General features: G+C 33.8%; 1 protein-coding gene across 3 annotated transcripts in view; it reads right to left on the reverse strand.

Annotated features, from left to right (window-relative positions):
* LOC150095616 (kinesin-like protein klp-12) overlaps positions 1-26,826 on the reverse strand; it is a 282,767-nt gene that overhangs the window by 48,167 nt on the left and 207,774 nt on the right. For all 3 annotated transcript variants that reach the window (XM_090410291.1, XM_090410289.1, XM_090410290.1), the window contains exon 11: positions 12,068-12,322. In XM_090410291.1, coding sequence (XP_090266417.1) covers positions 12,068-12,322 — 255 coding nt within the window. The remainder of the gene's footprint in view (positions 1-12,067; positions 12,323-26,826) is intronic.

Below are 26,826 nucleotides of genomic sequence, written 5' to 3' on the forward strand. Positions count from 1 at the left end.
AATGTGCCTTAGACAATAGAAATATAAGATCTGATAATATTGGAGTCTTGACAAGTAATAGACTGATTTGGAGGAAAATTGTATATAGGAAGTTAGTAATTATGTAAATTTTTCATGTAATACTATCATATCCTGTACACCCCTTGTGGGTACATGTCAGGAATTTGATGATGATGATGTAAAAGAATGTGTAACTCACTGTGCTGAGATAAATGTTGTAACTAAATGTTAAAATATTTGAATAAGAACCACTAGAATTGTAACAAAAATTATGTTAAGACAGGATTAGGCTAGGAGACCTAAGGCTAGCAACAGTTGCGAAGGTCACCGCATTATGAGTTTTGCCGCCAAAACCCAGCAGTAAATCTGGGGAACTTTAGAGAAGAAAGGCCAAGGTCAGGAGAATGATATAAAAGACAGAGATTGAGTGGTTAGGGGGCTCTCATTTCGAAGTTTGTTCCTATGCCAAGCCTTTCCAAGAGCAGCAGTTCTGCCGAAGATGGGAAGTTCGCTAGTAGCAGAGACGGCCTTTTCAAGATATCAAACCGTGAGATTCCCCAATGATTGACGTGTGTGCTGATTTATTGCAGTCGTGTCCTTGTGCCTAATCAAAAGTTAGCTGGAAGAAGCGGAAAGTGCCCGTAAGCCTTTAGGATCTAGGACTGTGTAACGAACTAGAAAGATTGTAAGTAGAATGTTTCATGTAATATCCTAGAGTGTGAAGTTCAAATGACAAATGTTGGTTCTGTTATCTAATGGCATGGAAGGTGTTAGAAAGAATCGGAAAGTCATATTTTAGTTTGTGTGTGAATACAGAGATCTAAAGATTTGCTTATGTTATGTAATGCTAAGAGCGAATGTGGTTTAAGTTTTGCCTTTTATTTTTTACAACATGAGAAAAGTTTAAGTGTGTTAAGTTTCATCCAAGTGTCTGAAAAGTTAACGTGTAATTATGATTTCTTTGTCTTAAAGCTTAAGCGAAATGCTTAATTACATGACAAGTATTGTCTCCGCTGTTAGAATCTTAGTTAGAACCAGACATGTGATGTGTGTTGTTTTGAATGTTGTATATAATTTGTCTTAGTAAAAATAAACATATTGTTTTTGTTAATAGCTTGCCTGATCTTGTTTAGCCAATGCACTTCTCATAAAAATATCAAACCTGTGTGACCTAATAGTTGTAATAGCCATGACTGACTGATTAATTAATAGGAGTTGCTTGAGATAGAGTTAAATTAAGAGTTATTTTTGTGCTTAGCTGAATATTTCTCTTGTATGTAAGGGAAGGAACAACAATTCTTTTATACGTCCTTAATGGCGCAGTCGATAAAAAAATAAAAATTCCCAAGTCTACAGTCAAGCACGTGCATGAGCATACTTACAGCCTTGAGATGGGGGGGGGGGGGTAAAATTAAGTTTAGGACTAAAGGATTAAGATTAATTGCGAGTTTTATGCATGAATTTGTTGAAATTGAAGTTTATAGGCAGGTTTGAACTCCGAATTGTTGAAAGCTTCCATAGCTAAAAATGTTTAATCATTATATTTCAATATTTGCTGCTTGAGCGAAGTATACTGAAAATTCATAATAACTAACCTTTTGAAAAAAACTGATAATTCCTGCGGTCGTGATTTGAGACCATTATGATAAAAAATAAATAATAAAGATATTACAATGGCAAATTACAAATCTTTAAATAATTATATACAGAAAAATATAAAAATTTTACAAAATCATATTATGGCCAAACTGAAAAGTCTATCTTTCTACGTCTCAAAGAACACGAGAGCCCTCTCCACCATGTCTTGTTCTCAGTTAACTCCAATGATGAAGGCTGCCAACATCAAATAGATTGGAATTCAACTTCCAACATTCATATATGTTACGATGAATTAGAATGTCGTATCCTGGAATCAAAAGAAATAACCCTTGACTCTTCCCACGTGAACAGCAATCTCAGTTACAGTCTGCCAGACTCGCATAGCACTGCTATTCAGTATTGAACTTGTGAAGTCATACTTGCATGTACATAAACAGAACTGTAGCTTGGATTCCAAACATAATTACAGTTTTTAATGATCTGTTGTTGTAATGGCGCAATGTTTTTTACGGTCTTTTATTTGCTTTTTATGTTATCACACCTGACAAAGTTGGCATTCCGACGAAACTAGTTGTGTGGTTATATTAAATTTACCTGTTTCTCGATTATCTTGGAATTTAGTCATTAAATAATATTTAACATGCGAAAATGTTAAATCAGCTTACCAATATATATATATATATACACACACATACATAAAATATAAAAATAAAATAAAATACCTAGCCCATCCACAGTACTAAAGTACTATAGCTTTACAACCTTTTGTGGATGAGATTTACATATTAAAAGGTTGCATAAGCCACTTCTTGCATTACTAGATATTATGGCAGCTTGTTCTAACAATCAAAGCCAGCTGCCATAACATCTAGTAATGCAAGAACGGTATGAGTGTATTATGGTTAATTGTATTATTAACCATAATACTCAAATCTTATCTGTTACATATATGGTTAAATCTGCCAATTTTTTTTTATTTTTTATTTTTTTTTTACCAATTACTACTTCTGGTATAGAAATATGTCATTCAAGCACATGACTAGTGCTTTGTATCAAAACAATTGTAAGGAGTAATAATAATAAAAAAATACTAATAAATAATAGCAAACCCCTTCCCCCAGAAAACATTATATATTTCAAGTCACGCCACTTGTTACTTAAGCAAAATAACAGAACTTATTTTTTGTTCTGCTAGTCTATTTTCACTATAGCAAACTTGGAGGGCCTAAGAAGTAACCTAGAAAAGTTTGTCACATGTAAATTAAATGACAATAGATCTTTATAGCATGGAAGCTGGAAAGGAATCAATAGTCAAAAAACAGTTTAACAATGCACATGTGATGGAATGTGTATTAGTTGGAACTCCAAAATATAGTGTGCATCATATGAAAAGTCTGTGTGTGTGTGTATGAGATTTCTGATAAATGATGACTAGACTTGATGTAAGATGCCTTGGTTTTTTATTGCACTGAGGTGGCATGTATAGCATTTATGAAGCTACTTTGAATTTTTTGACAAATCATTTATGATCCATGGTCAGCTTTTTTCTGCCAAAACACAGGATGAACCATGTTGATTGTATATATGACAGGCTAATATGGATTTGTGTTTTTTCTTTTTTTTCCACATCTTTAATATGTTCAGACATGCAAATTTCTCCAGATTTATCTTAGATGGCATAAGAAGCAAAAACAGTGGATTTTATAAATCCCTAGTTTTTTCAAGGGTGGATGAGGTGCCATCACATGTCCATTGTTGAAATATTGCATTGTGGGATGAAAGATAATATTTTATGTCATGTTGTCAAAGTATTTCAGAAATTCTGTGAGTCATATGTTGGATATAAAGAAGACTATCGCACCTTTGTATTTATGCTTACTTGTCAATGGCTGGGAGGGGGGGAATCACAAGAGCTTGTAATCTGTCTTGTAGCTATATTCACTACAGATATTTAGGTTCTTGATTCTGCTTCTTAATGTAGTAGAGATTTTGTGTGCTCTGTCTCTTAATAGAGCACATAAATTGTTATTGAATTCTTTTAGTTGTTTAACCTGGTCAGAGGATGAATATATCATTCACATAATAATCATATTTTGGAATTTTTAAAGGTAGTTTTCTTTGTTGGTGGTTTCAGTATGTTGAATGTAAGGATGATGTTCCTGATGGAAACCAGGTGCCTATCTCAACATATTAGGATTCTCCTTATGGCTGTCATTTCTTAGTCCTTAAATACAGAACAAATCTCATCATAACACTAAGGAAGTCCCACTCTTATATTATGTCTCTAGAAAAGTTTTGTGGGAATGACTGTGATAGGTATTCTTCAACAGATGCTGCACAAAGTAGTTTTTCAAGAGTGTGTTGTTGTTGCTGATTCAATATTCTCCCAAAGAGCTTCTTGACTGATTTTGGAGACTGCTAACCCTTCTGGATGAAGAAGTGTGACACTTTCCTAAGTGGATGTTCCCCTGATGAATGTAAGTATCTGTGGCTGTCTCTGATATTTTCTGTTTCTCATTATGGTTTTCCAGTGATGCTCCAATGGTTTCTGAATTTGGTCGAGGCTTGTTAAGGAGCCTTGATAAACAGAGATGAAAAATTATTCATTCTCAAGAGCAGTTAGTACATTGGCAGAGCTCCCCAACCTCCATGAATCCACACATGGATGCCCACTCTACAGCAAGCAATGACAACTTGGGAGCGGAATAATAGGGCTATCCTGGATGAATTACAACACAGCAAGCCTTGGGCCTTGTTTTTGGATCATGGGGAAGGAGACTTATTGCAACACTATTGACCCTTGGGCAAGCCTACATAGCTGAATGATTCTGACCAGGCCATCTGAAACCACCTATATTGCAAAGCAGAGGATAAAGTAGGTAAGACTACCAGGGATCACCCTTTCTGGATGTTCATGGGTCACACCACACAACAAATGCAGCAGTAAGACATTGGATCTCAGTAATAGTGGTGTGGAAGATATGATAACAATAAAAAATTCCAGAGAAGCAGAGCAAAGAATATAGGAAGAAAAGTGTAACAAAAGAAATGAAAAAAAAAAAGAAAGAAACCATCATTGGTATCTTTTTTTTTGCCTGTACTCTGCTCCTCCATATACCACTTTTTGATATATATCCAACAGCCACCCTCTTATCCACATAATCAATGTCATATCTATCTCCATTTGTTCTAATTTGTGTAACAGATTTCCATGTAGTATTCAGTCAAATGCCTTTGCAAAATCTAGATATGGGCATATCAAGGCCTTATAAAGAGGAATAATAACTTCTTTATCTCTACTTGTTAGTGTGTTCTTCAATAGCCAAGTAAACTTATCAACTACTTTAGCACCTTAGCAATATGTCTCTAAACTTCAGCCCAACAGTGATCACAAACACAATGATATGTGCACACAGATACTAACTCTGAGCAAATAAGGTTGAAGAAAGGCACCAACCAAAGTCGGGCCTAAAGTCCTAAACAGCAGCCCCTAGTTTGCTAGATTGGGTGATCTTGGCTGTTGGGCTGAAGATCTGAGGATCAGTGCTTCCTAAATTTTAGGGAATAGGTGGATGTTCCAACAATTCATAGTGCAGATCCCTTAATTTTCTCATTACCAAAACGCCTTTGTGGGCAGGTGCATTGTCCTGATGAAAGATGATTTTTTCTTTCTGCAAACCGGGTCTTTTCTCTCAAATTTTTTCATCTAGTCTGGTTAGAAGATCGGAATAATATTACCCAGTTATTGTTTTACCCTTTTCAAGATAATTAATAAACAAAATGCCTTTAGCATCTCAAAACACCAATGCCATGACCTTTCCTGCTGATGGAACCGACTTTGTCTTCTTTGGCACTGAACAATCAGTTTCTGTCCGCTGTTTTGACTGCTTGTTTGGATTCTGGTGTGTAATGGTAAATCCAAGTGTCATCCATAGTCATAAATTGACACACAAAATCAGTATTATTATTATTATTATTTGACACCTCCAGGGAGTCCAAAGACTCATCGAGGGAGGGCACCTACTCTACAATGCTGTCTCCACCACTCAATGACCGCAAATACTAATGCCATCTACCGCCGACCACCACCATGGTTTTTCCACAGACAATCACTGACATCCATGCCCACGGCGGGATTCGAAACCACAGCCTTTTGGCTGGAGAGCGGATACGCTAACCACTCGGTCAGCCAGGCCGGCTGGCCGAGTGGTTAGCGTATTCTTGTTAAAACGTTCCAAGCACTGCTGTTCAGAGATTTTCATGCGAGTATGTTTTTGATCTGCTGTGAGCAAGCGCGACACACCCATCTTGCACAAAGCTTTTTCATATGCAATTCTTTATGCAAAATATATCGTACACGTTCTTTTGAAATGCCTATAGTCAGCAATTTCACGCACTTTGGCTCCCCGGTCATCCAATACCATATCGTGCACTTGATCAATGATTTCTGGTGTTGTTATACTTTTTGAACGTCCTTCATATGGATTATCTTCAAGGCTAGTACGGCCACATTTAAATTCGGCAGCCCATTTCTTAATTGTCGAAAATGAAGGAGAAGAGTGCTCATAAACTTTTCTGAACTTCAAATGAATTTCTTTTGGTGTTAACCTTCCTACTGGCTGAGGTGGATGAAATATCCAGACCATCATAGTATTCTGCATGGATCAAAACTTTATCGGCATTGTACCTTTCATCATGCCATTACCTCCCTCTGCCGTTAATCCCTTTACGGCTATTTTAGAGCCATTCGTGGATTAACTTTTAGTGCCTGACTAACAGTTTGTGTCACCTGTCTTTACACACACTGTTTTACTTGGAATTTTCTTTACTATCCTAAAATATTTGACTTTTTTGGCTCTAAAATGATTTATTGTATTTCTTCCCAAAAATTGAAACGAATTTCACATGTGCGAAAATAATCAATCCTGAAATGACCATCGATCAGCCTTTGAAATGAATCTATTTAGTAGTAGCAAATTTGCTGTATTATTCTGCTGTATTATAAATTTATTCTTCAAATCAATGCAACAGAACAGTTGCAGTGGTTGTTCCAATATAGAAACAACTTTTTTCGAATTTTCAGATGTTTGCATTGAACATATTATGTCACATTTATATTTTTAAATAATATTTATTGAAATAAATATGACCTTTTGCTTTCTTTCCTAGCAAAATACCGTTATATGGATTATCACATTTCATTTCTAGAAATGAAATTTTTTTTTTGTTTTATGAACAACAAACGATGTTATATTGCATAACTCTGTTTCCGATTGTGAATCTTTTTAGTATCGAAAATTTATATCCAATGATATTTTAGCAGGGATTCTTCGCCTTTTCTTTCTTTCTTTCTTTCTTTTTTTTTTTTGTAGGATGCACATTACTATAATATCCAGTGTGTAACCACCGTAGATATGTTGAAAATATAATATGAAAGATATCATATACAGAATAATTCAAAATTTATGCTCATTTTGAAGATTTGCTAATGCTTACCTCCCCCATCCTTATCCTCTCCTGGAATTCAATTACATAACTACTCTAAATTTCTACAGGTTCAAAAACGTTTCCAGACAGTATTCAAAATCTATTACTTCATTTTACCGTTTCGACAAAAGAAATAAGGCAATAATATTGTTGTACCCTGAAGCTTCTAATTCTGTACTATTTCTTTGCAATCTAAAACCAGCTGTTCTACTGTCTGCTGAAATGATTTGAAATTTTAGAAATACTATGCTATATTTTCACCATATAAAATTGTTTATATGCATACCACACAAAAAAAAAAGTTCAGTAGTATTATTTTAGTTTCTTTTTCTTAAAATAATCTAAATATTTTTACTTCTACTTATGCTTCTGGTTGCTATTTCTGAAGTAATCTACGTCTTAGAAACACTTGTAGTAATCCTCTTAGCTGGAGGGAAAGGTAAAGGCTTAGATTACTTTCAGTGCTATTGAGGAAGAAAATTGAGAGAACATTTAGCTAGAAGGGACACTAAAGTGCCTCAAACTATAGTGCGAGATACATCAAGAATGTTGTGTTTCGTTTTCAATTGTTGATTAGTAGACATCCTAACATAGAAAAAAATACAGACATTTCTTTTACAGGCTGATACAGTATTTATCCTGAAATAAGTTCTTAATTTATAACGATCAGTTTCATTTTTATTATCGAAAAATTATAAATTATTTCATATAATTATCTTGAAAAAGAGGACGAATTATTTTAAAAGAAAAGGAGCATATACTTCACATAATCTTATTTTTTTGGGAGGGCAGGAAGGTTATATTGAAGACTTATTCAATTTGCAGATATTTCAGAGAATTTATTTTATAAATCGTTCGCAAGACAACTGTTATGAACGTAAATCACTTGGGGAACATGCCCATTCATTTTAGTGTAAATAGTAGCAAAGGTTTAGCTACTACAATAATGGCATGTATCTAAACTAGAAGAAAATGTCGTTATATCTGCTGATGTTAGAACTCTTACATAAATAATTTTTCTGGTATGAATTCTCTATCAGCAATAATGTAATCAATCTACAGATTTTTGCCCTCTTGTATTCTACCATCTTATGTGCAGTGATTTCTTTTTTGTACTACAAGAAAAAAATCAGATAACACAAGAAAAATATGGAGTATTTTCTTTTTCATTGGGTGAATTTACAATGTTCTCTCTTTGTGTTTTGAAAAGAAAGTACAAATGATTTTTTTTTCTTACTATTTTTGTCATTATAACATCTGATACAATTACATGAGTGGCATTTTACTGTTTTCCTCCCACACGAGAAAAAGAAATATGACAATAATATTGTTGATTCTGTCTAACTTTTGTAGCGGAAATTTTTAATACAAAACTTTGTAATTTTTATATATATATATATATATATATATATAAGCAAAAGTATTGCTTATTATAAAATTGGAGCATAATATCTGAACTAGCAGAAATATATACATATCAATTTAAATCATAGCCATTAATTTTATTTTGTAATGACCAATTATACAGGGAAACCAAGAAGGTGAAAGTGCAAAGAACAGTAGATTACAATATAAAGAAAAAAATTTAGTGATATGTTTAAAGAATTTCATTATTCTCTATAAAGCAAAGTCGCTCAAGCACGTCCTTCAGAAAATCTGTGAAGTATTCTTCGAATCATGATTTTGAACAAAAATATAACAAAATCTCGAACGTCGGCAGTCGTTTTTTTAAAATAATATTTCAAATAATTATCGTGAATTAATTTCTTCGAGAACAAAGAAAATGTTTTGTGGAGTAAGCAATTAGAAAAAATTAGCAAAAAAATTAAAAATTAAATTGATTCTGGAAGGTAACGCAATATTTAAGTGAAGAAATTAGGCAAGGATCTTTATTTTGTCCAGGCATTAAAATTGTATTGTACAATAAAAAGAGAAAATAAAAATAATTTCTATATTTTTAGTTTATCCAATATAACTAAAATTCAGTTACCAAGCATAGAACAAGGAACTACATTTCTTGTTATAGGTAACTGAGTCACAGCTATGAGCCTGAGATAATCTGATTAAGTGCTCTCTTCAGCGTGAGGGATTATCACACCTTCTAATGGACATGCTGGCCGAATTGCACTTCTTATCCATGTTCTTTCAACAGATAGCATGCATCGTATCCACATTTAGCTGAACATCTATAGACATCCTGGCCGGTTGGGAGGTTAAACCTTCTGTCACAAAGAATTTTATAACTGCACAATACTCAATTTTATCCATTTCAAGGGATACAGACAACACTTTTGCTTCAGACCTGTATAAAACAAACTACTTGATAGAAATTAGCTCAGTTAATGCCTTTTTGTTCCTGTATAGGGAGTAGGCGAGGCCATTTTAGTCCTATCTAACTTTCTGGAGACTGAGTGGGTAGTTCAATCTCCACTAGTAGCCAATCAGAGATAGCTGGCCGAAGGCTATCACTAATTAATCAGTATATGCAGTGAAAATGGCAGCTAGCAAGTGCCGTCATCTCGTGTTTACTTGATAGAATGACTTGCAATTTCACATGGATGCTTATAACAGATGCACCTTAGAAAAATAAAATTTGCTGATAGTGTTGCCATCTATGGTTGAGGTCAAGAACTTTTCAGGCCGCCCTCGTATGTGTGTGTGCCCCTTTTTAACAGAATATTCCTCATTTATTACAATTTCTCAAGTCGAGACCTGGTCACTTTCCCCAACTGGAGGCAATGTGGCTACCTTGGTTACAGATAACTTTTCTGATCTTATGACCAGATCCAATACTCTTGCACTCCAGGTCCCCTCCATCACATGCTGTTTCAAGTAATTATTTCTCAGTGGGTGTATAAATCCCATTTCCTTTCTGCCATATATTCTTTCTTCCTTCCAATTTATATGTATAGGAATGCAAGACATGATAATTAATAAATAACATAAAACGAATTTAACATATATATATTAATATAAAATTTTTGCTCTAGTATCAAGGGTATGATCAGTATGACTCAAATTTAACAACAAAAACAGAACCAGTATATTCAACAATGAAAAAACGTGAAAACTGCACATACATGATGTAGAGCATCGTGATCTAATTATATCAAGGTTTTAGTAAAAAGAACTATTTCCTATAAGAGGGATAATGTAAGTCCATCGTTTCTATTTAGAATCATTCAGTATAGCAAGGTCTTATAACTATCTTTGTATAAGAGGGTGTTACTTTTAGGGAAAATCTTAATTTTCTTCTGAAGTACTCAGTGTCTTTTGGTGATAGCATGCTCTGCAAGTACTGATTGCTCTGGCTCATGGAAGGAGGACACTTGTAGTGAAAAAGAATGCCAGGGAATGGTGACACGATGGACCAGTTCTGCATCACTATTACAATGAGAGACAGATGACAAGGAAACTTTATAATTATTATCTTGTTGACATACTGAATCGCATGTCCTCTTCTAAAAAAAAATTTACTTTAAAAAAAGTATTCATTATAGTTTCATATAGGGAGAGTCAATTATACCTAGTCCAAGCTCAAATATATATACAATAAAATAATGACTAAAATATTACAGCCACACACACACACACACACACACACACACACACACGAGGTGTGACAATTTAATTCCCGGAATGGCTGCATAGTGTTGCCCATGTGGTGTTTGATTGGGGTCACGTGAGTAATTGTCTTTGTACGTGTTTTAACTAATGCATGCATAAACCTCAAGCTGATAGAGCTTGAGGTTTATGCACTTGTTAGTTGGCTATTGCAAAAACAATAGAGATTTGAGTGTAAACTTTGGTTTAAAATGTGTGATCAAAATTGGAGCGTGTGTTAACATCAAATTTTGTGTGAAAATCGACAAAACTGCTATTGAAACATTGGAGTTGTTGAAAGTGGCATATGGTGTGGATGCTCTGAAAAAGTCAAGTGTCTTTGAGTCATAAGAGATTCAAAGGTGGGCAAGAAGACGTGGACAACCCCAAAAGTGAGTAGCCAAAAACAAAAATGACGGAGAAAAATGTAAACAGAGTGCGAGATTTGGTACGGTCTGATAGGCGATTAATGGCTGATTATTTGCAAATGAATCAAGAAACAGTCAGGATAATTTTAATTGAAGAATTGGGTATGTGAAAGATTTCTGCGAAGTTTGTGCCTTGGATCTTGACAGATCAACAAGAGCAGTAGCAGCAGCTTCAAATTGCGACTGATCTTTTTTGCAAATAAGCACGTTTCTGAGAGTAATTACAGGTCATGAAACCTGGTGCTTCCAGTACGATTCTGAAACAAAACAGAAGCACATGCAGTGGAAAACCCCGAGTTCGCAACATCTGAAAAAAGCACACATCACGCTCACAGTTCAAGACCATGCTGGTGTGTTTCTTTGATCACAAGATAATAGTCCACTATGAATTCATTGAACAGGGACAAACGGTCAACCAACAATGATACTTAGAGGTGTGCAAAGATTATGAGATTCTGTTCGGAGAAAAAGACCTGAATTGTGGCCTGACAAGCAGATTATTCATCACGACAATGCACCAAGCCATAGTGCGCTCACTGTGAGAGAGTTTCTGGCCAAAAAATCTATTACCAAATTAGGTTATCCTGCTTGTTCAATTGACTTAGCTCCCTTTGATTTCTGACTGTTTTCAAAATTAAAGACTGCAGTAAAAGGATGAAGATTTTATGACATCACTGCTATCCAGCATAATGTGATAAAGGAACTCAAGAGTATTCCAAAAAAAGAGTTCCAAGCCTGTTTCCAAAAATGGGAACACCATCTAAACCAGTATATAAATGCACAAGGGGACTACTTTGAAGGCAACAGTGGCCACTAATGTATAGTTGAGAATGTAGGTTTTTTACAGGTGCATTTTGGGAGTTAAATTGTCACACCTCATATATATTATATAACTCGACTGTTCTGCGAATTACAGCAAAGTTAAAATGTTTCTTATATTATCAAATTACCTTCGAAAAAAATGCTCTTTTTACTTTTCTCTTCATCATTTTCTTTATCAAACTGAAAAGTTTCTATTTTAGAACAATGACCTAATCGTTTCTTTCCATTATGAATAAAAACTGAATTTGATTTTCTTTTAGTAATTTGTTGGGAGAGTCTATTTTTACATTTTGCTGCTTCTACAACATCTACTGGACAGCAGGCAGCAGATATTCTTTTGCTGCGTCTTAGGACTGGTTGTGGAGTATTGATATTAGTTTTATCTGTAAAAGAGAATAATACTTATATATGGTTTATTTCATTCATTAACATTTAATAACAATATTCCTTAAGTAATTTATAATGGGATATAGGGGAGTTACAATGAGATGAATTCCAAAAGTTCATTCACAAACATAATAATAATCTTTGTGAATTATTAATTATTAAAATTCTTAGATAAATATCTATTTCATTTACACACACACACAGTATATATGGAATAAAACCTTCTTTTAAGCTTTAAAATAGAGATTACAGAGTTAACTAATCTTTTCTGGTTAACTTGTTCAACTAGGTAGCATATGTTTCACTGCCCACTGTAATGGCCAGTCAAATCCTTGCTTACTGAAACTTCAAGTTCCAAACCAGGAACTAATATTGAATATAATATCAGGTAACCAAAAACGTTTGTGCAGTTTTTCATAATAAAAATTAAACAACCGCAGAAATTTTCATAAAATGTTTTATTCATTAAAATAATCACCTTCACAATCTACAACTATTTCCCAATGAGATACAAGTTTGTAAATTCTGCTTCTATAAAACGTTTTGTCTTTAGAAGTAATAAACCTAGCAACCTCTGCTTCAATCTCCATTTTATTGTGGAACTGTCTATTTTGCATGCGATTGTCTAGTGCCAAAAAAAGGTGGTAATCGCTTGGAGAAATGTCAGGAGAATATGAAGGATGAGGGAGTATCTTCCATCCTAAAGCACAAATCTCATGGGCAAATTTTGCAGTATGAGGTTTCGCATTGTCCTGTAAGAATAGCACTTTCTTCCAATTAATTTGTCCTCTGTTTCTGAAGTAACACATCCTGCACATGCTTGAGTTGCATCGAGTAATTTCAGCCGTAAATGTTTGGCCTGCAGAGAGAGAAACTCATAGTGGACAATACTGGCTCTAGTCCACCACCCATAAAGCATTAGTCTTCTGGGGATGAAGCAGTGTCTTTGAAGTGTGTGGTACTGAATTGTTTGGTAACAACCAATGATAAGTTCGCTTCTTGTTAGAGTACAAGATACATTTTTAATCAAAAGTGAGCAAGTAATCCAAAAATGGCTCGTTTTTATGATGTGAAAGAAGTGAAGAACAAATTGATAGCCTTTGAAGTTTATTGTCATCTGATAATGCATGTGGGATCCATTTGCTTAGATTCCATGATTTCCCAGTTGATGCAAGTGTAAATGAATTGTTTCACCACTCATGTTACATATTTGTGCAAGTTCTTGACATGTTAATCTTGAATTATTTTCAACATCAGCACATAATTCTTCATTATCAATAATGGAAGGCCTTCCTGAATGTGGTGCATCCTCAAGTGATTCATCAACAGAAACAAATTTTTTTTAAACCATTTTCTGCGCAGTACATTCTGCTACCGCATCTTTTCCAAATACTATACATATCTTACAGGATGCTTCTGAAGCCTTTGAATTGAGTTCAAATTCGTACAAGCATGAGCAAACAAACAAGCCTGAATTACACATGGTTCAATTGACATTTTAAAAGGATCCAAAGTCACAGAAAAAGAGTACACACCAAGTTAGAGTGCACCTATTAACTGACACGTATCTGTGCCTTATGATGCACATAAAAAATTGCGCTCTGCAAACCACTACAAAATAAAACATGTCAATTGTGACATCTGTGCACATGATATGTTCACTCAGATATCCAAAGTAAGAGCACAAGCAATTCAGAATCCCCTCTTTTGTATCATCTTTGGATAAATATTATCTCCACTCCTCATTCCATAAGATTCATTTTTATCTCTATTACTCAATGATGTCACCAACAATCTCAAAGTTATTGATTTTCTTTCTTTCTAGACATCTTTCCTAACAGCAATTCAACTTTCTGGAAGATTTTCATGTTTATAATGTCAGTGCTTCAGCATACAGAGCTGCTCAGACATTTGCCATCACCAATGATTTTACAAACTGCTCAGATACCTGCCAGAATACCAGATAATGTGAAAAATAAATTTAAAAAAAATGCACAATACATAAAAATATAAAAAATTAGTAAAAACACAGCCCACACATAATACTATTGTTAAGTTTACAAAAAAAGTCTTTTGTGGACAGAAGTAACATAAAAAAATCACTGTTCAAAATACTCTAGATCGGGGGTAGGCAACCTTTTCAGACTTGCAGGCCACATTTAACTGTTATTTTTAATAATCGGGCCACACACGTTAAATTAATAGAAAATAGTGAGTGGAAAAAATACTCAAGGTATCAATTTTTATTATATCAATTCACAAAAAAAAAAAAAAAATATTTCAAGTACGAGATATGAAACAAGCATGAAAATGAAACTCAATGAAAAATTATTATCATGTAAAATCAAAGTAATATAGTTTTATGCATCACGATATGTGTCTCCCTGCTTAATGTGACTTTTGTGATTGTTTTCCCTTAGCCAAATTATCTATATCCACTTTATAACCTGAGATGTAAATTCGAATCGAAGCATGCAAATGTTAATCAGCCAGTCGAGAAGAAAATTTATTTTTTCTAAAACCCATGGCAGAAAATCGCAAATAAATATATACATACATCGCAAATGTATGTGCTTTCAAATGAGACTATCATCTTTTTTGCAAAACTGATTAATCCTTCAAATTTTTTGGATAGTTTCTAACGAAAATGCATTCTTTAATATTTTAATATCTAAGTGTTGCAATTCCAAAAAACTTCCATCAGTAGTCGGTTTAGTAGGTCATCAATGTCGACATTAAGAGCGTTCAATATCCACAAATCTTATTGAAAATTCAGTTTTGTAAATCTTCAATAATACCAACAAAAGTTTCCTTTTGTGTTTGCCATCCAACTGTAGATGCTGATTTGCAACATATATAATCATGCAAATTTTCTTCCATCATATATTTTTTCAACAGACATAGTTTGCCTTCAAAAGCTTTTATGTCAGAAAACAGTTCTGATAGTAATTTACCTTGGCCCTATAGGTTCAAATTAAGTTCATTAAGGTACGTTGTAATGTCTACCATAAATGCAAGAGATCCATTTTTATCCGATAGTTGTGGAATAGTATTTTCGAGTTCCGTCATGAAAATATCTATTTCTTCACGTAAATTAAAAATATTTTTAGCACAGCACCTCTACTTAACCATCTAGCACCTGACTAGTTAGATAACGTCCTCTTGAAATGTCCGTAATGTCTTTTCTCGAAGATAAAATTTTACGGGCCACATCTATGGAAGTATGGTCAACCTTTTATGGGCCGCCAAAAATGCACGGTTGGGCTGATTGCAGCCCACCTGTTGCTGACCCCTTCTCTAGATGTTTTCCTAATCTATAATTCCATGTATACTGGGGATGTTGCTCATCTCCAGGCAATTCAGATCACAATATAGTGTTGATTTCTTTTCTTGGAGAAACTGATATACAACTCCTCTCAAACACATTGACAAATATTATATGAATGCAAATGAAATGATCTTTGTGATTTCTACACTTGATTCCCTTAGATGGATTATTGTTTCCAGACTTCTTCTAATCCAGACATTTGCAATGAATGCATCACAAAAACAATTATTAGTATATTATTATTATATGGGTACCTCCATGGAGTCTGAAGACTCATTGAGAGAGACCAAAACTATTCACACAATCTATCATGCCTCTCCTTGAATCCATTAACAGGCAAAGTGCTCACAACTGACTGGCAACCCATTCCACTCATTTACAACTCTCCAAGCAAAAAATCTAGTCTTCACACCACTACTAACCACACCTTTATTCAACTTATAGGGATGGCCCCCTCTAGCCAAGTGCTGAAACATTTCCTCTGCATCAATCCTATAAAACCCTATAAGTGACTTAAATGTTTCTATCATATCCACTCTTTTTCTCCTATCAACTAACAATCAGGGCCGCATTTATACTTTTTGAGGCCCTAGGTGCAACATCATAATGAGGCCTCAGAAGAACAAGTCTATTTCAGTTAATGAAATTCATATGCTTTATTTTTTTTTAGTTTATTGAAAATAAAAGTCGATATTTCCATAATAACTCATTTTAATAAACTAAAAATTAACACAACATTGGTATAAATACATTTGCATTTAAAGAAGAAAAAAAATATATATATATCAGTTCAAATTTAAATTAAAAAAGAAAAAATAAGTTTTTTTTTTTTCTGTCTTTGGTTTTAGCAAATCTATCTAAAATGATATCATAATTAATCGAGTCTATTACATCTGATGCAATGCATAATAATGACAGGTCACTTGTTTTATTTTGGTGCAAGTTGCTTAATTGAAAATGAGCGTTCAGCACTTGCATTTTAAATAGGCACTCTCAAAAATATTTTTAGAATTGTTTCTATGTTCGGAAAAGTAGACCTTAACCCATCGTTTATAAATTTGTACATATTTTAATTGAAAAATTTTCTTCCTTTATCATTATATTGCTTAACTTCACAAATAAATTTCTCTGAATCAATATCAGCTCCATAAGATTGTGAAATTTTGTTAATACTAGTCTTGTGCTTGTCTTTTGCTATATCTTTCTTAAAAAAATGCCAAATATATCTGTCTAAATAGCTTTTTGCTCTTTCATTAATTTCCAAAATTAGCTTATCGCAAAGACATTAAAAGTATTAACAATGAAATTTTCTTTCCCATGTAATATATGAGTAATCTCATCGTTAGATTGTGAAATTTTGTGAGACATTTTTTTTTTGTTTTTTCACTCTTTCCTTCTCATCTTTAAATTTTGTCTCATCTGTTAATAAATTCGCTTCTTCATTAAAAGCAGCAAAAACTATTTCTTACGTGTAAAATAAAACCAACTAAAGACTATAACAAATTATTAGCTAAAAATAAATCCATATTGGGATCTTGTAGAGATTTACTAGTAGCATTTATTCGTTGTAAAATTTTGTCCCACACAACTGTTAAAATTGCTGTTTCTGAATTGTCAAAATGATCAGCCAATGATGAGCTCTAATTTAGAAATAGGTTTTTCATGAGGAGAAATGGATACTTCAAGTAATGCCTTTTTAATTTATTTATATCCACGGTTTCAAAGCAATACAGTGTCAGCTCTTGTGGACCACCTCGTTTCACTTAATCTTTTAACTGTTAAAGATTTTATTTATTTTTCTAAATGTTTAAGGAATATGCTCCATCTTCTTGGTAAAGATGAAAAGTAATTATATACGTTTTGAATAAAACAAAAATACTGCACTACTTCTGGACAAGATTCCGTGGCATTGTTGCCAATTCAATTTAATGGATCAAAACTTCATCTGCAATGGCGATTTTAGAGCCGTTAATGGATTAACTGTGGTAGAACAACCTTTGACTTTATGTGTACTGTGTTACTTGGAATTTCCCTTACTGTCCTACGATATTCGATTTTTTATTTTATTTTTTGTTTTTCTGCACAATTATTGTCTTTTCCCAAAAATAAAAACGAATTTCACATGTAAGAAAATAATCAATCCTGAAATGACCAGAGATCAGCCTTTGCAATGAATCTATTTAATAATAGTAAATTTGCTGCCTTTTATTCTCCAAATCAGTGTCACGGAACAAGACAACTTTATGTTCTTTTACTTTACTGACAATATAGAAGATTTTTTTTTTCGCAAATTTCAAATGTTTGTTTCATTTAAAATATTGTGCCAAATATTTATATTTTTTAAATAACATTTATTGAAATAAATATGACATTTTGTTTTATTTCCTTGCAAAATACCGTTATATGGATTGTAACATTTCAATTTTAGGAATGATTTTTTTTGTGAACAACAAATGATGTTAAACTGCATTACTCAGGGTTTCTGATTGCGAGTCTTTTTAATAGCAAAGATTTATATCCAATGGTATTTTATCAGAGACTCTTCACGCTTTTGTCTTTTGCTTAAAACTGCAACAGATTTTTTATTTATTTTTTATTATTTATTTTTTTTTAGGATCCACATTACTATAATATCTAGTGTAACCACTGTAGATAAGCTAAAAATATAACATGAAGGATATCCTATACGAAATAATTCAAAATTTATGTCATTTTGAAGATTTTCTACTGCATCTACCTCCCTTCTCCTCTCCTCTCCTGGAACGCAATTACATAACTACTTTAAATTTGTACTGGTTTGAAAGCTTTCAGACAGTATTCAAAATCTGTTGCTTCAGTTTACCATTTTGACAAAAAAAATAAATAAAATAAAATAAAGCAATAATATTGTTGTGCCGTCGAAGCTTCTAATTCTGTACTATTTCTTTGCAATCTGAAATCAGTTGTTCAATGGTCTGCTTAAATTCAGTAGTGTTATTTTTGTTATTTATTTATTTGTTTTTTAAATTCTAAATATTCTTCTTCTTTGGTGCATCAATCCGAAAATTGGTAAATATAGCAGCACATCACAACATCCAGTCTTGTGACTTCCTTTTTATCTCTTCATAACTCTTAGCACCAGTTAGCATCATTATGTTATTTATATATGAAATTCTTGGTCTGCCTCGTGGCCTCTTTCCTTCTACAATGCCCTCCATTATTTCTGTAATCAGTCCCCCATGCCTCAAATGGTGTCCAATTAGGCTTTTTCTTCTCATATTGATGTGTTTCATTAATAACTGCTCTTCACGAACTATATTCAGAACTTCATTACTTTTCTTTTCTGTCCAACTAATTTTCATCATCTTTCTCCAGCACCAAAGTTCAAATGCCTCCAACTTTTTCATGTCTTGTTTTGTTAGAGTCCAGGCCTCACAACCATATAATGCAATGCTCCATATGTATGTTTTCACTAGCCTTTTTTTTTTTGAGCTGGATGCTAAGTCCTTTACTGGTAAAAATGTTTCTTCTGTTATAGAATGCTTTTTTGGGTAGGATTATCTGTGCTTTAATATCTGATTGGTTTCTTCCATCTTCTGTGATAAGACTTCCAAGATATTTCAAAGAGGATACCTGTTGTAGTAGGTTATTATTTATTTCTAGGTTTATTTTCATTGGATTTGCTTTACTTGTAATTAATAATTTTGTTTTCTCATAATTAATTTTTAGGCTGTACTGTGTGAAGATTTCTTTCATCTTTGTTAGGGTGGCTTTCAGTTTATTTTCGTTATCAGCTAAAACTGCTATATCATCTGCAAACCGTAGCCAGTTAATATCTAAATATTACTACCTTCGAAATACTCAATAATAATCCTCTTAGCTGGAGGAAAAGTTGAACTTAGATTACTCTCACTGCTATTGAGAAAGACAAAAGAGAAAGTTTCCCCAGAAATCACACTAAATTACCTAGCTGTAGTGCAGAATACATCAAGAATGTCTTGTTTCGTTTTCCATTGTGGATTACAGCCATTTCTCTCTCTTGGATCTCTTCATGCCTGAGGACTCGTGACCTTTCTGATGATGATGCTTTGCCAATTCTCTCTCTCTCTTGTGCCTCTCTTATTGCTTGTTCTAGTTTAAGTTCAGCGATTCACCTGTTTGGGGTTTTTCCTCTTTTTCTTTTCCCACACGGTTTACCCTGGATGATTACTTTTTCTAGGCAGTTGCCTTCCCTTCTACATATGTGTCCAAAATATTGCAATATTCTCTTTTCAATTATGTTTATCAGTCTTGTGTGGATATTCAGTTCTTCTAGGATACTTTTGTTTGTTTGCTTTTCTGTCCAAGACACTCTTAACAATCTTCTCCAGCACCAGACTCAAACGCCCCAATTCTTCTTCTATCATCTTTTGTCATAGCCCAAGACTCAGAAGCATAGAGAAAGATTGAAAAAAACTAAGGTTTCAACAAGCTTAATTTTTGTCTTTTTGGAGATGTGCCTGTCTTTCCAGATCTTGGTTAAATCAGTCATTGCTTTCTTAGCTAGTGCTATTCTTCTTCTTATCTCTTTTTTACATCCGTCTTTTTTTGTTATCATCACTCCAAAGGTTGAAATGGTGAACAATTTCAATTTCTTCTATATCTTGAATCCTTTCTATCACTATTTCTATCTCTTCTGCATTGTTTAGAATCGTTATTTTCATTTTATCTTGATTTATTCGTAAACCGTGGCTTAGGCTTTCCCATTTTAGTTGATTTAGGATGGATTTTAATTCCTGCCCGCTTGTTGCTAGTATCACTGTGTCATCTGCATATTGTAGGTTAGTGATTGTTCGGCCACCTAATTTAATGCCTCCATTCCACTTTTCGAAAGATATTTTCATTATAGTTTCGCTGTAAAGGTTGAATAGTAATGGTGAGAGTATGCATCCTTGTCTTGATCCTTTTTCAAATCGGAATGCAGGGGGCAGTGAGTTTTCAATTCTTACTGCTGCCTGACTTTCTTCATATAATTTCTTTATGAGGGTTATTAGATGGTTATTAGATTACAGACATACTAACACAGAAATATTGACATATCTTTTACACGCTGATACAACAGTTATACTAAAATGATCTCTTAATTTATAGTGATTAGTTTCATTTTTATTATCGAAAAATTGTAAATAATTTGATACAATTATCTTGGAAAAAAAAAATTTGAATTATTCAAAAGAAAAGGCGCATATGTATTACATAATCATTTATGTTTTTTTTGGTGGTGGTGGGGGAGGGGGGGGGGGGAGAGTTACAGACCCATTCCTTTCTGCTCGAGTAACAGTCCATAAGCTAACGAAAATTATTGAGAAAGTGAGAAACGAACATGTCCAGTAGACACACTAAAAAGTCCCTAACAATAGCCGAATACACACAGAAATTTATTATTTTATTATTCGATTTTTCACCTTTCTGGTTACTTTACATATGTTCAAAACATTTTATTCTGATATTGCTTTTCTAGGATGAAGCTGTTTTTAAACATTATTTTCTCTAATATTACATAATTTAATGATTTATACTTATCAGGAAATAATATAAATGAAAAAATATACAAAATTTACTAATTTATAATAATCACAATTTAATTTCGGTATCGGAATATTAAAAGTTCTCTGGTACAATTACTTTGGAAAAATAACGAATTCAAAAAAAAGAATGTGCACATATGTTATCTAGCAGTATTTTTTTTCTTTTTTTTTTGTGTGCATGTGTGTGGTGATAATTTTGGGAGTGGGGGAGTTAGCCATTAAAGACAAATTAATTCTGTTATGAAAATTTAGGAAATAAAATTTCATTTTGATGTATGCACCTACACATGTTTTGAAAGATAAACTGTAGGGAAAATAACTCTACTTCAAAACTGCCGCATAATATCTAAATTAGCCGAAAATATGTACTTAACGGTTGACTTCATAACTGCCATTTATTTCGATTTGTAGTGAGTGTTCAAGGGGAAACCGAGAAAGTTGAAATGCAAAAACCTACAGATTATGTTATAAAAATTATGCATTACATGATATGATTAAGGGGGTGCTTAAGGGTCAAAGCTGTATAACTGAGAGGAGACCTCCACATAGCCTTTAAAGGAATGCGGAGAACCGACCAGAGCTCCTGACCTAATGTCCAATCCTCACCTTCTTGTGGTGCACCCTGTTGGGTATCTACTTGGATACTGAACGAACGAGGATGGGCTGGCAATTTGGGATTTAGCCGACCAAATTGTATTCTTATTGGTTAAACCAAAATAAAAAATGATGGTATGACATGACAAAATTTCATGCCGGCTGGGGCGGTTAAAACAAGGCGCCCATTGTTTTCGCCAGGGAACCAGGATGAACAGCGAAAAGTCAGCAACTGGAACAAATCTGAAAACACACCCCAACTCAACATCACCAGAGTTAAAGATCGGTACTATCAACATAAGAAGCCTGAATGGCACAGAAATGGAGCTAGCTGAGGAATTAGATAAGTACCAGATCAACATAATAGAGGTCACTGAAACAAAAAAGACAAAAACTGGTGAGATCTTTCTGAGCAATAAATACAAAATGTTATATTCAGGCAATAACAATCAAGGAAAAGAAGGAGTAGCCATAGTATTCAACACAAAATACGAGGCTAATCTTCTTGAATGGCAGTCAGTCTCAAGTAGAGTAATGTGGGCAAATATGAGAATGGGGAACTGGACAATGAGACTTATTTGTACCTATGGTCCCAAAGAAGGTTCTACTAAGGTAGAAGTGGAGGAATTTTTTGAGGCTTTAGAAAAAGCAACTGACACAATGAAAAAAGGAAAAGTTGGTCCTTTGTTGGGGATCTAAATAGTAGAGTAGGAAATGATTATGAGACATACAAAAATATTTTGGGAAAATTTGGAGAAAAGAGCAAAGCTAATAATAATGGCAAATATCTGTTGGATTTCTGCTCAGGACATGGACTGGTTATTACTAACACCATGTTCCAACATAAAAATGTGCACAAATTCACATGGAGAGAAGAGGCTAGGAATAAAAAAAGTCTCATTGACTATGTTATTGTTGATAGTGATGTTTTCTCCCTGGTGCAGGACACCAGAGTGTACAGAGGATTTGAAATTGGAAGTGATCACTATTTAGTCTTGAGCAGGATAAAATTGAATTTCATATTGAAAAGAATAACATGTAAGAAAGTTTTAAAGCGAATAAAAGTTGAGCAGCTCTCAGATGTGAACTGTAGACTAAAATACAGAAATATTATTGAAAAGAAAATGAAAGAGTTTGAGAACAGGAATCAAACCTTGGAGATTCAGTGGCAAACTCTGAAGGAAACATTGATTGATTCTGCCAGAGAGGCATGTGGTGAGGTTGTGTGCAAGGATAAAAAAATCAGAACTCCCTGGTGGACACAGGAAGTTAAAGAGGCAGTGAAGGAAAAGAAGAAAGCATATCAAAAGTTCCTGGCAAATAAGTCAGCTTTTACTCTTACAGAATACAGAGACAAATGTAAGAAAGCTAAACAGTGTGTAAAACTAGCTAAACAAAAGTCATGGGAGGACTTTGGCAAGAATATAGAAAATAAATATCAAGAAGGTGGCAAAATATTCTGGAGGTTGTTGAAGAAGCTTAGGAATGGAGGAAAGAGTGCTGTAAAAGGAATTAGAGATGATAAAGGTGAAATGAAAACAGGAGAAAAAGATATCCTTGAAGTATGGAGTAATTACTTTGAAAAACTGCTAAATGAAACAAGCAGTGATGACAGCACAGTGATAAAAAACACTGACCAGGCATGCAGTCAGGAATACATATCCATACTTGAAGTAGAAAAAGCCATCAAAGGCTTGAAATGTGGAAAGGCAGCAGGAGTAGATGATATTCGACCAGAAATGCTGAAGTATGGTGGTATAAGAGTCTTACAGTGGCTGCACTGCATAGTTCAGAAAGCCTGGACAGAGGGACGAATTCCCGATGATTGGAGTAGAGCTCTCATAGTACCCATATATAAAAAGGGAAATAAAACTGAATGTGAGAATTACAGAGGTATTTCCCTACTGAGTGTTCCTGGCAAGATCTATGCAAGTATACTTGAGAAACGGTTGAGAAGAATTGTGAAAGAAAAGCTTGGTGAAGAACAAGCTGGATTCAGGCCAAATAGAGGCTGTCAGGATCAGATCTTCACTTTACGACAAATAGTCGAGAAAGCATGGGAATATAACAAAGATCTGTATTTAAGTTTTGTCGATTTGGAAAAGGCATATGACAAGGTGCCAAGAGAGAAGCTATTCAATACGCTGCAGTTATATGGTGTCAATGGGGCATTATATCAAGCAATACTTAGTCTTTATTTGAGTTGTGAGTCAGCAGTTAGAATTGAAGGAAGTACAGGAAGATGGTTTAATGTTAAATCTGGTGTGAGACAAGGATGTACATTATCCCCTCTGTTATTCATTATCTATATGGATCACATTATGAAGGAATGTGGTATTAAACCTGATATCAAAATTGGAGATGTTAATGTCAGCTCTTTGCTTTATGCGGATGATGTTATACTTCTAAATAAATCCGCTACAAGTCTGCAAGATTCTCTCACTAAATTGAATAGCTGTTGTAATAGATATGGTATGAAGGTCAGCAATAAAAAGACAAAGACAATGAAAATAGGCAGAATCATTGAAAATGTCAACTGTGTTGTGAATGGAGAACCTGTGGAACAAGTAAAACATTTCAGCTACTTAGGCACAATTTTTACTGAAGATGGTAAACTAAATATAGAAATAGACAACAGAATCAGTAAAGCTGGTATGGTGGGAAGTCAATTGAATAAATTCATATGGAATAAGAAAGAAATTAGTCGGAACACTAAATTAGCTGTATACAAGACTGTGTTCAAACCAATTTTAACTTATGGATGTGAGAGCTGGGTCAGAAGTAAAACACTTGACCAAAGACTAGAGACCGCAGATATGAGAGTCCTGAGAAAGATTAGAGGCGTGAACAGATGGCATCAATGGCAATATCATATTAAAAATTAGGATATTAGGAAAGAACTTGACATTGTCAGCATCCAGGAATGCGTTAGCAGAGCTAATCTCAGATGGTATGGTCACTTAAATAGAATTGGAGAGGAAAGATTAGCAAAACAAGTGTTCTCTGCCAGGTTGGCAGGAAAACGACCCAGAGGAAGACCAAGATATAGGTGGATTGATACAGTACAAAGTGCCTTAGACGATAGAAATATAAGATCTGATAATGTTGGAGTCTTGACAAGTAACAGACTGATTTGGAGGAAAATTGTAGATAGGAAGTTAGTAATGATGTCATTTTTTCATGTAGTACTGTCATATCCTGTACACCCCTTGAGGGTACATGGCAGGAATTTGATGATGATGATGATGATGATGATGAACAAAACTGATTTTGAAAAGGCCAAATGCAGGTAATCTACATTGTGTCCAAACAGTAGTCACACTTTCTGATCCCTTTCCAAAGCTACTGGATGTTACTTTTTGTTCAGCATATGGATTGTTCTGGACAAAAGTCTGGAACAAACCCCCCCCCCCCCATTTTTACATTCATTGTTCTGTAAACATCCTCCAATTTTAGATGTCACATCTAATTTTTTACTATAAAGAAATTAATATTTTTATTATGTGGATATCTCCATGGAGGCTTTGTAGACTCATTTGAGGGAGGCCCCAAACACTAACCAACATTCACATAATAACACCTGCCATGCTTTGACCTTACTTACCAATATAGCACTCACAATCTCACTGCACTAATTCACCACTCTCCAAGTAAAAATCTAGTCCTATCCTCTTGGTAACCACATTCTTGTTTGATTTCTAGAGATTAATTCTTTGATCTTTGAGTTCATATTGATATAATTTTCTCCTGCTAAAAATGCCATATTAGTCATTTTGAACTAATTTTTTTTATTGTTAAAATCTTCTTCTGATGATCTGATTAGGATAACAAGTTTGAGGGAATTTCATATACTGGTTCTCTCTACAGATTGCTCTGAATACGGATACTACAACTTGAAACACTATATATATATATATATATCAACAACTCTCCCTCTCCAGTTGACAGTGTATCTATTCCCCAATTTGTTGTGTAATATTTTATTTTACAAGTAATCCATATACCAATGCATTTCATATCTGAAAGTTATATTTTCTGTATGAACTGTGTTTACTATAAATACTACTACTAATAATAATAAATAAATGAATAATAAACTTAATAAATGAAATATATTTCATAATAATACAAACTGGACTTTTTGATCTTCACAGAGTCCTAAATACCAGTAACTACCATTCATCCCAACTGCCAACATATTGCACAATTCTGAATGTCATAAAAGTTTCACTTTCACATTAATGCAGTCAGATGTTCCCCACCAGTGAATGCATAATTTGAAATTACCACTTGACTTTCTCATTTAAGTCCATAACTCAAAATAATCCTCCACATTTTCCAAATTCACAATAACAAGCTAGCAGAGCTAATAAAGTCTTTGCTGTTGGATATGATCTAACCCAAACTGCGATTTACCTATCAAAATACAAGACAATCCTAGGATAACAAGTGCAAAGGAATAGTTTGTTATAGTTGAAAGTTTGCAATACTGAAGATAATATTCACTGTTTCAGTGATGTAATATAATCAAATAATGGTGTCGATAAGACTTACCCCCCTCAGTTATAGCTTAAAGTTTAGTTTAGAATTAAATCTTATTACTGATGGATACTGTAGAAATAAGGAAAAATCAAGCTTTTGTGCATTTATACAAATGTTTATTTGTATAGAAAGAGGTGACTGCTGCTCTTAGGTTGTGAAGATCGAATTTTAGGAATATATTAGGCACGAGTGTACTATGCAGTACATATCTACCTGGAAGCCATACCAGGACTATTATCTTGCTACCAAGGACTACTGCAAGACATAGCATCTCGTGGAAGTTTATTCTTCACACACGAGTTAGGCTGAAATCAGGTATTATTTCCATGATATACCTAAATACATCTGCAATAGTAACTTTTACTAACATTTATCAAGCTAACCACAGCATCCATCTGAACATTGTTTATATGCTGTTGGAAATCTCAAACAGCCTTTGGTGCATTTTCCTATAACTCAACCATCTTTTTTTAAAGCTCAGATCTGAGTT

This window comes from Typopeltis vanoorti, chromosome 20 (assembly GCF_054136105.1).
Source record: "Typopeltis vanoorti isolate ZY-2024b chromosome 20, IOZ_Tvanoo_1.0, whole genome shotgun sequence".
NCBI classification, from domain to species: domain Eukaryota; kingdom Metazoa; phylum Arthropoda; class Arachnida; order Uropygi; family Thelyphonidae; genus Typopeltis; species Typopeltis vanoorti.